Source organism: Alexandromys fortis, unplaced genomic scaffold, assembly GCF_014885135.2.
Source record: "Alexandromys fortis isolate MF-2015 unplaced genomic scaffold, M_Fortis_MF-2015_v1.1 scaffold_21, whole genome shotgun sequence".
Classification (NCBI taxonomy): Eukaryota; Metazoa; Chordata; class Mammalia; order Rodentia; family Cricetidae; genus Alexandromys; species Alexandromys fortis.
In genome coordinates, this window is record NW_026067905.1 from 7,570,994 (window position 1) to 7,584,351 (window position 13,358).

Sequence of the window (13,358 nt, forward strand, 5' to 3'; positions counted from 1 at the left end):
AGGAGGAGGAGGCGGCGGAGGAGGAGGAGGAGGAGGAGGAGGAGGAGGACGAGGAGGGGGAGGAGGAGGAGGAGGAGGAGGGGGAGGAGGAGGAGGAGGAGGAGGAGGAGGAGGGGAAGAGGAAGAGGAAGAGGAAGAGGAAGAGGAAGAGGAAGAGGAAGAGGAAGAAGAAGAAGAAGAAGAAGAAGAAGAAGAAGAAGAAGAAGAAGAAGAAGAAGAAGAAGAAGAAGAAGAAGACGACACGTACTGTTCTTGCAGAGGACCCAAGTTTGGTTCAGATAACCCACATCACGAGGCTTACAATGCATTTAACTCCCCCTCCAAGGGGTATGATGCTTCTGGCTTTCCTGGGCACAGTTCCTCCACCACACACACAAGCATAAGTTAAAAATAAATCTTAAAGAAAATAAAATTTCCAAGAGGTCATAAAAGTTGGGGTACATGGGCAAGTAGGGAGGACCTGGGAGGCATTAAAGGAGGGGAAAAACGGAATCAAAATGTACTGTATGAAAAAAATTAATGAAACATATCATTTCCAGACCCTTCTGTAAGTCTAACCTGGGTCCCAAGATTCTGTAAAGCTCCTGGGAAGTTCTTCTTCAAAGTTTACTTATTTTATATGTATGGGTGTTTTGCTTGCATGGATGTCTGTGTGCCATGTGCATGCACTGCTCACAGAGACCAGAAAAGGCTTCTGACCCTGGGATTGAAGTTACAGACAGTTGTGAGCTGCCGTGAGGGTGCTGGGAATCAACCCAGGCCCTCAGGACAAGCACCCAGTGTTCTTAGTCACCGACCCAACTCTCCAGGTCCAAATGGGTAATTCTTACTATTTTTAAGATCTACTGTTCATTTTTAATTACTTGTGTGATGTGTGGGGTTGTGCACATGTGTGCAGGTGCCCAAGGAAAATAAAGGCGCCAGGTTCCTGGGGTGCTGGGAGATGAACTCGGGTCCTCTGGAAAACCAGCACGATCTTACTTGAGCCATCTCTCCAGCCCCTGAGGTCAGCAAGTTTGAAAGGCTCCAAAATCACCAGCTTTGGCCCAGACACTTTAGATTTGCATTTCTGAATCAGAACAGCATTCAAGATCAAAGTGGGGGGTGTGCCCCATTATCCAGTGATACCAAATTCTGGGTACTGTGTGCTCAGTGCAGACGAGAGCTAGGAATCCAAGTTTCCATGGTAGGACACCATAATGGCTTGCTGAGGGACAGAGAGTAAAACACCTCCCCTCACAGGCTACCAACTTCCTCGTTCATAAAATTGGAGTGAGCTGGACAGTTTCTATCATTCCTTCCATTTCTGACTTTCTGGAGGTATCATTACGTCCAAAGATTCGGATACCTGGGGAGGTGGGAATCCAAGGCTGGGGTGGGAGCTAAGCTAATTGAGACCATGGTCTGATTGGCAGAATGGCTCAGTTTGTAGCAGGAAAGATTAAATCCCTCCCTTTGCACTCCTTCCCTGACCTATCACTGAGGTCAGAGGGGCTGTGCAGTATCAATGACATGAACCATCAGGGAGACACAGGGGCCCCCAGTCTTCAGCCTTAACTGTGGTTCTCAAACATGGCTGCCCATCTGAAATCCCCTGAGGAACTTGAAGAGAACCTGACACCTGACTTCTACCCTAGAGCATTTGATGCAACTGGTCTCAGGTGTAACCTGGCATTGGAAGTTTTAATAGCTCCCCAGGTGATAAAGATTCACAGTCAAACTTGAAAACTTTTAATTGAATCCATTCAAAGGAGATAAAACAATCTATCATTATTCCTTGTACCTGCTCCTGATTCCATTCTGCTCAACTAGCCTCTACCTGTGGAGCCAACTAAGAATCCCTTGGGAGCCTGTTAAAAAAATTATGTCTCTTGGGACCTTTAGAGATGGCTTAACAGGAGGCTTTTGTCACACAAGACTGCAGTGAGTTTAATCTCAGAACAACCAAGTTGTCCTCTGACCTCTAAACCCATATCATGGCACTTGCTCTCTCTCTCCCCCACACACACACGGGGGGGGGGGGGAGGGACAGAGAGACACACAGAGAGAGACAAACACACAGAGAGAGAGACAGACAGACACACACGCACACATACACACACACACACTTTCACACAAAGAGAGCCATCTCGGGGCTGGAGAGATGGCTCAACGGTTAAGAGCACTGACTGTTCTTCCAGAGGTCCTGAATTCAGTTCCCAGCATCCACATGGTGGCTCACAACCATCTGTAATAGGATCTGATGCCCTCTTCTGGCATGCAGGTGTTCATACACAGCACTCATACATAAAAAACAAATAAATTTAAAAAAAGAGAGAGAGAGAGAGAGCCATCTCCTCCTGAGAACAGAAGTAGGAACCTGTCAATGACGTGGCATCTTAGAACCTCCCGCCCCCATGCCTTCACATAGTGTAAGCATTATCTCTAATACACGCGACACTGTGAGAACCCCACGTGCCCCTTCTGCGTCATACCTAAGAGATCTTTGTCTGTTACCACCTGCAGCCTTTTCCATGACCAAAAAAATGAGTCTTACATGGACACGTTGATCCGACGTCTCCAGCTGTACTCTCGAAACCTGGAACACTTGGTGGAGGAGAGGACGCAGCTGTACAAGGCAGAGCGGGACAGGGCTGACCGCCTCAACTTTATGCTGCTCCCACGGTAAGGCGAGTCTCCTGCAGACGTAACCTCCCTGATTCCACAGCCAGGCTCCAGGGCTCTCACCTGAACCCTTCAGCATGCCCGCCTCTCGCTGTGGCTGGGATTGTTCTAGATTTGGTCTGGCCGTGTATTTACTTGGTGTTGAAATAGGAGCGGCAGGGCTGCGTCCCCGGCACCCAGCCGCCCGCATGGCTAGCTTATGCCCAGAAATAATTACACGGAAACTGTATTCTTTCAAACACTGCCTGGCCCGGCTAGTTCCAGTTTCTTATTGGTTAGCTCTTACATATTGTTCTAACCCATTTCTAATATTCTGTGTAGCCCATGAGCTGGCTTACCAGAGAGGATCTTAACCTGCGTCTGTCTGGAGCGGGAGAACCATGGCGACTCACCCACTCAGCTTCTTTTTCCCAGCATTCTCCTCTGTCTACTCCGCCTACCTAATTTTCTGTCCTATGAGGGCCGAGGCAGTTTCTTTATTATTAACCAATGAAATCAACAGATAAGATACAAGACCCACCTCCATCAACTTGGGACTGTATAGGATGGCTTCCTTTTGTAGATCCATGAACAGATTGTTGGGGTTGACGGTGCTTGTGTCTTGCCAAGCCCCACTTCCGATTCCACTCTGAATTCCTAAAGCAAGGCGTTTTTGGGAGAATCCTGGACTGAGCAGAGAGATGTGAGTTCTGACACCTTGTTAAGCGTACAGCCTTCAGGCAAGTCGCTGTCTGTCTGTCCTTGGTCTCAAAAGCAGAAACTCAAGTCTGCCTGTGCAGTGTGTGAACCGTGAGACCTTCAGGCCTTGCGCGTGCGTTTCTTTGCTTTCCCTCTTTATGTCACCAGGGAACTCTGAGTTGTAAGTAGAAGCCGCCAGTGGGAGAGGAGGTGGGCAACACTCCTCAGATGCCTCGCCACCCAGGCTTCCAGGAGCCAACATTGGCGTCTTCTATGTGAAGCTGTGGCATACTCGGGACAGAAGTCCCAAGATAGCTTCATGTTTTCGGAGCATTGGCATTCGAATACGTTCCTGAGGGATGTTAAAATGAACAGGGAATCACACCATGATGGTTTGACCCATGGCTTTGTACAAGCGAGAAATAATGGTCTCTTCTCATTAAGGTGCGGTAAGCTGTTACTTCAGTGTAAGAAGTTCCAGTAAAGTCCTGGAAACTGAGGCCAGTGTCACAGAAAGGAAACCGTCACCTGCCTGTGACAGCCATGCTGGACTACACCCTAATGGTGGCTTGTCCGGGTTACTCCTCTCTCAACCCCTCCCCGATCCACTGCCTCCCAATCTAATGACTTTTTCCAAATAGATAATTAGTTTCTTCTCCATTAGCCTGGGCGGAGAGGTGGGGGGGTGGTACACACATGCCCCACTCAGTCTCTGAAACTAGGAAAAGCCCAATGGAACCATGAGCCTTTCCGCTCTTACACACAGGCTGGGAGAGCATTCTGAAAATACACTAGAGCCCCCTCCCTGACCACCACCTCTATGTCAAAGAGGGTAGGTGTCGCCGTGTCCCATAACCTCGTTGTGCTATGCAGAATCCCTTGCCTGGAAAGTAATGCTTAGTTGACAAAAATAATACTTTCATTACCAAGCAATAGGCATGGGTTTTCTGGAAGATCCACAGGCATTCTGAAATTGTTACTCTCACTTCCAAATCTTCTCCATCTCCCTGAACATCCAGGGTCTGTGTCGCAGACAGTTCACAGTGCATGGGATTGGTGTTGCTCGGTCCTAGGAACAATTCTGTCCAATGGGATCACCAGAAATTCCCACTTCCTTTTCAGACCTTCTTTTTCTTATCTATATAAAAAATGGAGGAATTAGGGGCGGGTCAGTGGTTAGGAGCATTTGCTGCTCCTGCAAAGGATCTGAGTTCCCAGCACTCACTTGGTGGCTCACAACCATCTCTAACTTCAGTCCCAAGGGATCTTGTGCCCTCTTTCAGCCTCTGCAGGTACCATACACACATGTAGTATATGCATACATGCAAACAAACACTTGTACAAAATAAAGTGAGGAATTTGTTCTCATGGTCTGCTGCATTTCCCAGCTTCTAGCTTCTGACTCTAAGGTTCTATATTTCTGCTCAGACTCCCCTCAAAATGACTCTAATGGCAGCAGAGTGTGCCCAACTCCAGTCAGCTCCCATGCCTCCTCCTCCAAAGGAAAGGCATCTTGGCCCCTAAAGGAAGTCCCGGTCCATTTGGATGCTTCTGTTGTATTGCTTGCTCTGAGAAGCTGCACCTTCCATCTCTTCAGTGAGACTTTTCTTTTTTGTTTTTGTTTTCTAAATTTATGTGCATTGGTGTTTCGCCTGCATGAGGGTGCCAGGGACCCTGGAACTGGAGTTAGAGACAGCTATGAGCTGCCATGTGGGTGCTGGGAATTGAACCCCGGTCCTCTGGAAGAGTAGCCAGTGTTCTTAACTGCTGTGGCATCATTCCAGCCCCCAGTGAGGCTTTCTCTGTGGTTTCCTTTGGCATCCTTTGCAGAAGTTGCAACTTATATACAGTGTGGTTGACTTTACTTTTCAAAGGACTCAAATCTAGTTCAAAATATCCAACAAATTCCAATGTAAGTATATCAAAACGAACGATGACTGCCTTATTCATTTGGCACGATATTAAATAATACCATGAAGCACATGAGAGCAGCGGAAGTGCTGGTTTTGAGGACAGAGGTAGTGCGCATAGCCTTGGGGTCAATGTCTTATGTCAGTGATGCACTCCTCATCTAGGCTTCTGAAAATGGCGCTGTGCTTGTTTGAAGTTGGTTGTCACTGGAGACGCGTATAGGTATTAGAGTTAGACAGGTGTTAGGGCTGTGCGTTTATGTGTATTATTGATAATCTAAGTTAATGTTGAAAATGCTTTTATTCATCCAAGTTTAAATACATACATACATACACACGCGTGTGGGCAATGTATTCATCCACACAGTGTATGCAATCTCTTCCTTTTGCTTCCTGGGCACCCGCTGGAATTCATTAGAAAGCTCAAATTTCTGAATCCTGGTGACAGTTGCTACAATCTAAATTGTTTATGTTAAGGCAAGAAAACTCTACAGAGGTTAAACATGGTTTTCGGTCCTCCCTCATCTAGGCCAGTGGTAAAATCCCTGAAGGAGAAAGGCATCGTGGAACCAGAGCTGTATGAAGAAGTCACAATCTATTTCAGTGACATCGTCGGTTTCACAACTATCTGCAAGTACAGCACCCCCATGGAGGTGGTGGACATGCTCAACGACATCTACAAGAGTTTCGACCGGATTGTGGATCACCATGACGTCTATAAGGTAACGGATTGGCCCTCAGGCTGAGGCAGCTGGGCAGCCCAAGGCCACAGGGCCTGACACCCTTGCTCCTGCTTCCTGTTGCCCCTCGTCCAACAGATACCAAGAGGCTGATAAGAACACTTCCTGTTCTTCCAGAGGTCCTGAGTTCAGTTCCCAGCTCTCAATTCAGGGGGCTCGGAACTGCCTGTAACTCCAGCTCCTAGGGATCTGTCACCCTCCTCTGTCGTCTCCCAGGCACCTGCATTTATATGCATGCTGAAGCCCACACAGAGGCACATACAAACATGCACCCAAAATAAATAGATAAGCCTCTATCTAACACTTGATGAAGTGGTGGCTGAATCCAAGCTGAAAGAAAGAGGTGTGGAAGGATGGAGAGAGGTCAAATGTCCAAATGAGCCCCACCTTTAAGGAGCAGCACAGGGGACCAAATTACAGCAAAAATGAATTCAGGTGACAAATGTAGAGGGCGTGACAGAGTTTCAGATCACCTCCAAAACCATGGGTAGCATTTAAGCTGACTGCAAACCAAGTGGAGACAGTGGAGTTAGGATAAGCACAGCACAAGACTGCAAAAATGCTTGATTCCCAAAGGAACCTACAATTACTGTTGGTTTAAAAAAAAAAAAACTATGTAGAAAATGATAACCAGTAAAGATGACTTTTACGGTCATTTAGTATATTACTAAAATTATATAGGGTCAGCTGGATTATTTAATTGGAGGGAGGTGCTCACATACCCATACACTTAACAATTGAAATTAAAACTAAATAATTTAATAATCTGACTGACTTACATGTAGGTGCCCACAGGGGGCAGAATAGGGCATCTGATCCCCTGGAATTGAGGTTACAAGCAGGTGTGAGCCACTGGGTGGGGCTGGGAGCTGCACCTTGGTCTTTTGTGAGTGCAGCAGGCAGTCTCAACCACTGAGCCAGGTCTCCAGCCCCGCAACCAGATCATCTGAACATTTGCAGAATTGTTGCTCCATCTGCACAATCTGTACAATTATGAGACAATGGGACATGGTTAAAGTCCTCCATAGCTGTTTCGTCGTCAGGTTAACTGACTAACAGAAAGACAGTTACCTGGAGAAACTGGCATAGAACTGGACCTGAACGAGGTGCACAGAACTGTGCCCCTACTAAGCTCCCAGCCCCGATTTGTGTGTGCATTCAGTGCAGGCTTCCGTCCAATTCTGGCATCCTCCCACGGGGCAGAGCCACTGATGAGAGCATGTTCCCACAGGTAGAAACCATCGGCGATGCCTATGTGGTGGCCAGTGGTTTGCCTATGAGAAACGGCAACCGACATGCAGTAGACATTTCCAAGATGGCCCTGGACATCCTCAGCTTCATGGGGACCTTTGAGCTGGAGCATCTCCCCGGCCTCCCAGTATGGATTCGCATTGGAGTTCACTCTGGTAAGGAGCTGGGCGTCCTAGCAAGTGGGAGTTACTCGCAGCAGAGCACACAAGAGCATCTTGACATGATTTGCTTTTCATCAAAGACTCCTTAAACTCTGCGTGCAAAATGTGGGATTCGTTACACATCCTGGCACAGTTAGACCCAGTTCCTAGAGAACACTTGAAACAACACCACGGATAGCATGGTCGTCGCAGACATTCTGAACTTCCAGTGAAGTCGTCACGTCTACTGTCTCACTTATTGCCTTCTGGCACACAGTCCCAACTCCTGTTCATCTCCCGTTAGAACAGTGCAATCCTGGGGCTGGAGCACTGCCTTAACTGTGAGGAGAGTACACTACACTTGGTGAGCACCTGAGTTTAGCTCCCAGCAACCATGCTGGGCGGCTCACAGCCTGGAGATCTGAGGCCCTCTTTCGGTCCCCTCCAGCGCCTGTGTTCATGGGCACCTACCCACACGAAATGGACGCGTGCACGGAATGAAAAGTAAAATTCTTTTTAGAAAAGGAAAAATACTGTTTTAAAAATATGCGGTTCAGAGCAAAACAGCTGGGTGAATTCCTCCAGCATTTATACCTACCCTACAGATGGTACTGCAGAAAGCTCCTGGTGACAAGGGGACCACAGACGTGTTATTGCCCTAAACTCCAGACCAAACTAATGAGTTTACTTCAGAAAGAACAATTCACAGATGGTGTCCTTCAGATCCAAAGTGCTTCAGCAGGCCATATGGACAGGGAGCATCTACAGACAGAAAAAAGAAGTGAGGTTGGTGGGGCGGTGCCTGCTCCGAATCCTCGCCCCCACAAGGCCTAGTCAGGAAGGTTTCAAGCTGGGAGGCTGTCTGAAAATATGAGGTGGGGGGAGAGAGCAGAGGTGAGAGACTCAAGGTAGGGAGCAGCCTAGGCCTCCAGTTTAGTTTATAGCCTTGAATATAGAGACTTGAGAAGACACGTGGTCAGTCTTATAGAAACACATAGCTGGAGGGTAACTCATAACCAACCTAGGTGTCCAACAACAGAGGAATGGAAAAAGAACATGTAGCACATAGGCCCAGTGGAGAGGACATCCTGCATAGCAAATATTTACATTATGATTCATACAGTAGCAAAATTACAGTTATGAAAAAATAACAAAAATAATGTTAGGGTTTGGGGGTCACCACGACATGAGGAACTGTATTAAAAGGTCTCAGCATTAGTAAGCTGGGAAGCCAGCCTTCAGTTCACGTGTTGATGTTTAACTCTGCATCCAGTCGTCCCTGCAAACCCTGATGCGATGACCCTTCTTCCCAACGGTCACATTAACTTTTCCTGGGGAGACAGGAACATCTACTTAGGGCAGCTACCAGAGAGAGCTTGGCGGGCCAGGAAGTCGTTCATTGGGTTTTCTTGCAAGAGTTTGGGTGACCTCAAATAACCACATCATTCAAAAGTCCCCAGGATGATGGCTTCCTACTGTTGCATGGATGGTGTCCCTGCTTCAATATGTCTCCCACCTCATACATAAATACTGTAGCATCTCCCTGGATCACGTGCAACTAGGGCAGAACCACAGCTGAGAGAAAGACATGGGAGGGAGGGAGTAAAGGAGGGAGAGGTGGAGAGAGAGAGGGGTGGAGAGAGGGAGGGGCTGAATCTCAGATAAGGGTCTAAGGATCCTTCTATAAAAGGAACATCAACAGCGGCTCTGACCAAGACAGTGGCTGTGTATGCTTAAGGGATGGAAGCCCCCGGCGCCCACCCATGATGCTATAATGCAACTCTTTTCTTGGTTCTTGTTCTGCATGTGAGAACATCCTTGTGCCACAGACTTAATCTAGCTACATTTGTGTGGTCTAGGATACTTACAAAAGACTCTGCCAAGTCTTTGTCTTCTGAGTGTTCCATGATATGCCGCCAGTCCTAGAAATAGGCACAAACATGGGTAACTGTGTCTTCGGCTCTGCGGTTCCTTCTAGCAATCTGGAGTTCAGGGCTGTGTGCCTCAGGACAGCAGGCAAGCTGTGGGGTCGTCTGAGCCCTTCTTGAGAGCCCTTGATTTTTAAATGTTGGTGTTTTTGTAACCTGAACCTCTGATGCTATTGTGTTCAGTGAAAATATGAGCATTCTTTGCTATAAGCCAAACCTGAGAGGACACATTCATTCATTAGAAGAATCACACATGTGTTCAGCCGTGTCTCCATGCATTGAAGTATTCAGCCTCACAACCTGACTGTGAGAGAGGCTCACCCATCCCAGCTCCATTCTTCAAAGTGCAATGATGCTCCTCTTCGTTCTTCGCTCTAGGCCCCTGTGCTGCTGGTGTTGTGGGGATCAAGATGCCTCGTTATTGCCTATTTGGAGATACAGTCAACACCGCCTCTAGGATGGAATCCACCGGCCTCCGTAAGAAGGGGGGGTTGCTGCTTTGCTTAAGGAACAGAGATTCTCTCTTCCAGCAGATGCACTTGTAGAATTCACTACATCATAATGAGGTACAGTGTCAGCGAAAGGCAGATGGACCCTCACATGGGCTAGACTTGATTGAGCCTGTGTTAGCAGACTCGCCATGTTTGATTTTGTTGTATTTACCCTGATTATTTTAGCCTTTTTTCCCTTCAGCTTTAGACTGTTTCTGTATTTTTGGACCATGTGCAATGAATTCAGGCATGGTCTAGCTGGACTAACTTTAGGATAGACCTGTGTAAACCATGTAGTCTCCAATGGGAAAGACATGGACCAGACACACCCTGGCTCAGCTTCACCAATGGGAAAGACATTGACCAGACACACCCTGACTCGGCTTCACCTTTCCTGTTTATTTGATTTCTCTAGAAACTGATTTGTTCTAAAAATTTGTTAGTGCACAAGGTCTCAGATTCCTCTTCAGGTTGGATCAACCCTTGACATTTTTCTAAGGCGTGTGTCTGGCAGAATTGAGGAACCCTGCACGGCCTGCAGTAGACACTCAATCAGTATTAATGATAGTGATAAACATGCAGTAGATGCTCTATCTATATTAATAATAGTGATAGGAGCAAAAAATGTAGAGTAGAGGGAAGAAAAGCAGTGGCCGGTGAGATCTAAAAGCTGATGAAAGCAGGACCCAGGACAGAATTTGGTAGTTAAACTGACAATGTGTTCTTAGCATGTTCCACAAAATCAAATCAAGAAAAGAATGAGGTGAGAGTCAAACAGACTTAGACTAAAATACAAACCATCATTTGCATATGTTGGGGAAGTTACTCCGTCTCTCAAGGCCTCAGGAAGAGGAACACAGAGGATGAGATGAATCCCTTGTTAGGAGGGTTTCTGGACAGGACTCGGATGATGCAGTGTTAAGCACTTGGCGGTCCTCTGGTCGATGGAGGGTGTCGGCTATTCTGGCCACTGTCATGGCTGTGGTGTGGCTGTCGAGCTTCTATCAATGGGCCTTTAGGCGGGACTCCCTCCTCGCTTGTTTTTTCAGAAGACAATAGTGCTGTTGAAGAGGAAAGTCTGAAAAAACCCAGAACCCAAATCTTCACCTTGTTCGCAGCACCTTAGCTGTTAGGAGTGGCAGCATTCAGAACCCTAAAAACACAATGCCAGACCCTTCTGCCTACGTGGGTGGTATTTTCTCTTCTCACTGACGCTGTTTTTAAAGGCCCATTCACTAAAACAGCCATGTGTGTTTCTCCTCGATGGAGGAGATGCTTAGAGTGTTGTTGACACCGAGAGCCGGGGAGAAACCAACGTGGCCACAGCAGACATCAACACGGGGGGACGCTCATTGGTCTGGTTTGTGTTTCCAGCCTTGCGGATCCACATGAGCAGCTCCACGATAGCCATCCTGAAGAGAACAGACTGCCAGTTCCTGTACGAAGTGAGGGGAGAAACGTACTTAAAGGTAAGGAGATGGCAGATGCTCGCAAGCAAGCACTCAGACACACGCGGGTCACATGCGACCCACACGCACTCAGACACATGCAGGCCACGTGCCACCCTCCACCAAGAAAGTTAGAAAAGACAGAGGGGAAGAGCCCTTCCCTTCCTCCCTGCAGGACCTCCATCCACCACCACTAGAGAAAGAGCATCCATCCAAGCTGTGAATTCAGACTGCTCTGTGCTCCCGCAAGCCCTTTAGATACCCTGTGCTGGGACCAGTATGCTATAAAGCATTGCTCCCAGGCTGGAGAGGTGGCTCAGAGGTTAAGAGCACTGGCTGCTCTTGCAGAGGACCCAGGTTCAATTCCCAACATCCATATGGTGGGTCACAGCCATCTGTAGCTCCAGTTCTAAGAGATCTGGTGCCCTCTCTGGGTCTCCACGGGTATTGCATGCACACACTATGCATACATACACGCAGGCAAAAACACTCACATAAAGTGAAATAAATAAATCTAAAAATAATTAAATAATAAAAAAAAACAATGACAGCATCCAAACACTGCCCACATTTTCTCCACCTATATTCACATCTGTCCCTAGTTGCTCCTCCCAACCCAAGAGCTCAAACCAGTCAGGATTTACTGAAGTCAAAACCCATTTGCTCAATAGCTGCTTTTACCATTCTGAAGCTGTGGACCATTGGCTACCAAGACGTGGGTACTCCTCACTTCTGAGTCCTTGCTGAACTGCAGGAATCCAGACACCTTGCTGGGCCTCCTGAGACTCTCTGAATGAACAGAACAGGCATTCTGATGTTTGTGACACTCTGATGTTTGTGACACACGGATGTTTGTGGCTCGAGGCTATGGGTTTTCAACACTCTGTCTCACTTTTTCTCTCTTGTGTATGTGTGTTGGATACACGTACATGTGTGAGAGCACACTTACATGTGTGTACACTTGCAATATTGGGACTCCCCTTCATTTTCCGAAGCAGAGTCTCCCATTCAAATCTAGAACTGACTAGATACAGTTCGTCTAGATGGCCGGGCTGGCCTGGGGCTCCTCTGTCTTCTGAGGCTGGAGTAGGAAGAAAACCCAGCCAGCGTTTGTGTGGGTTTTGAGGATTCAGACCCTGGTCCTCTCGCCAGTATGGCAAGCACTTTTCCTGCTTCTCATGACTGGCACAGCCGCCCTGTGACGCCACCAATTGTCCCCCTCAGACGCTCTTTAAAATGATCAGAATCTTTTCACCGTTGGCCTGAAGCCGGCAACTGACCAGACACTGTTTTTGTCACTAGGACCCATAAATTCTGTGCCATGTAATTGCAGTTGCAAATTGGGAAATGTCACATTTTACATAAAATTTTTCTAATAACGCACTCAGTTTTTGAGTCTTCTACAAATACATTTACTGGACCTGCAGTCATTCCCCTAAAATGCTGTTTATAGTCTTGTAAAAAAAAAATAAAATGCTGTGAATACTCTCTTAATCTAGACCCATCTGATCTCCTTAGACATAAAACTTAGCAAAAATGGAATTTCGTGTAAGTATCCATTTGTTTCCTAGCCCCGCCCACCCACCGTGAGCAAATGTTTCTTCCAGGTGCTTATTATGGCATGTGTTTTTGTAATTACGCACCAAGATAATGAAGCCTCAGCAACAATTTTGTCTCAAAACTTTGTTGTAAAAGGTTAAAAGGACATACAAAGCTGGAAAGAGACAGTTCTTGCTGCCAAGTCTGTCTGCCGGAGAGCAGTCCCACATGCTGGAAGGAGATAGCTGGGCTCTGACTAGCACTTGTGTGTTGTCTCACACACACACACACACACACACACACGGAATCAAAACAAAGAAAACACACACAGTGGAAACTGATATGCTTGTTAGCACGGCAGAATCAAAACACATCTCTTCCTTTCTCTAAACTTTACTTTGCATGTGTGTTGAATATGTTCTTGTGTGTAATGTATAGACACCGGATGTCAAAACTGGGTGTCATCTCCAGTTGCTCTAAGCCTTATTTAAGTTCTAAATTTTATTTTTTATTATTGGTGCGTCTGTGTGTCTGTATAACCAGAGGACATCCCTGTGGAGTGTGTTGTC

At 47.1% G+C, this 13,358-nt stretch overlaps 1 protein-coding gene across 1 annotated transcript in view; it reads left to right on the plus strand.

Annotated features, from left to right (window-relative positions):
* Positions 1-13,358, plus strand: part of Gucy2c (guanylate cyclase 2C) — an 86,844-nt gene that overhangs the window by 69,315 nt on the left and 4,171 nt on the right. Inside the window, exons 21-25 of the mRNA XM_050135190.1 lie at positions 2,506-2,664; positions 5,782-5,974; positions 7,224-7,398; positions 9,690-9,788; positions 11,177-11,271. Of these exons, the coding sequence (XP_049991147.1) occupies positions 2,506-2,664; positions 5,782-5,974; positions 7,224-7,398; positions 9,690-9,788; positions 11,177-11,271 (721 nt within the window). The remainder of the gene's footprint in view (positions 1-2,505; positions 2,665-5,781; positions 5,975-7,223; positions 7,399-9,689; positions 9,789-11,176; positions 11,272-13,358) is intronic.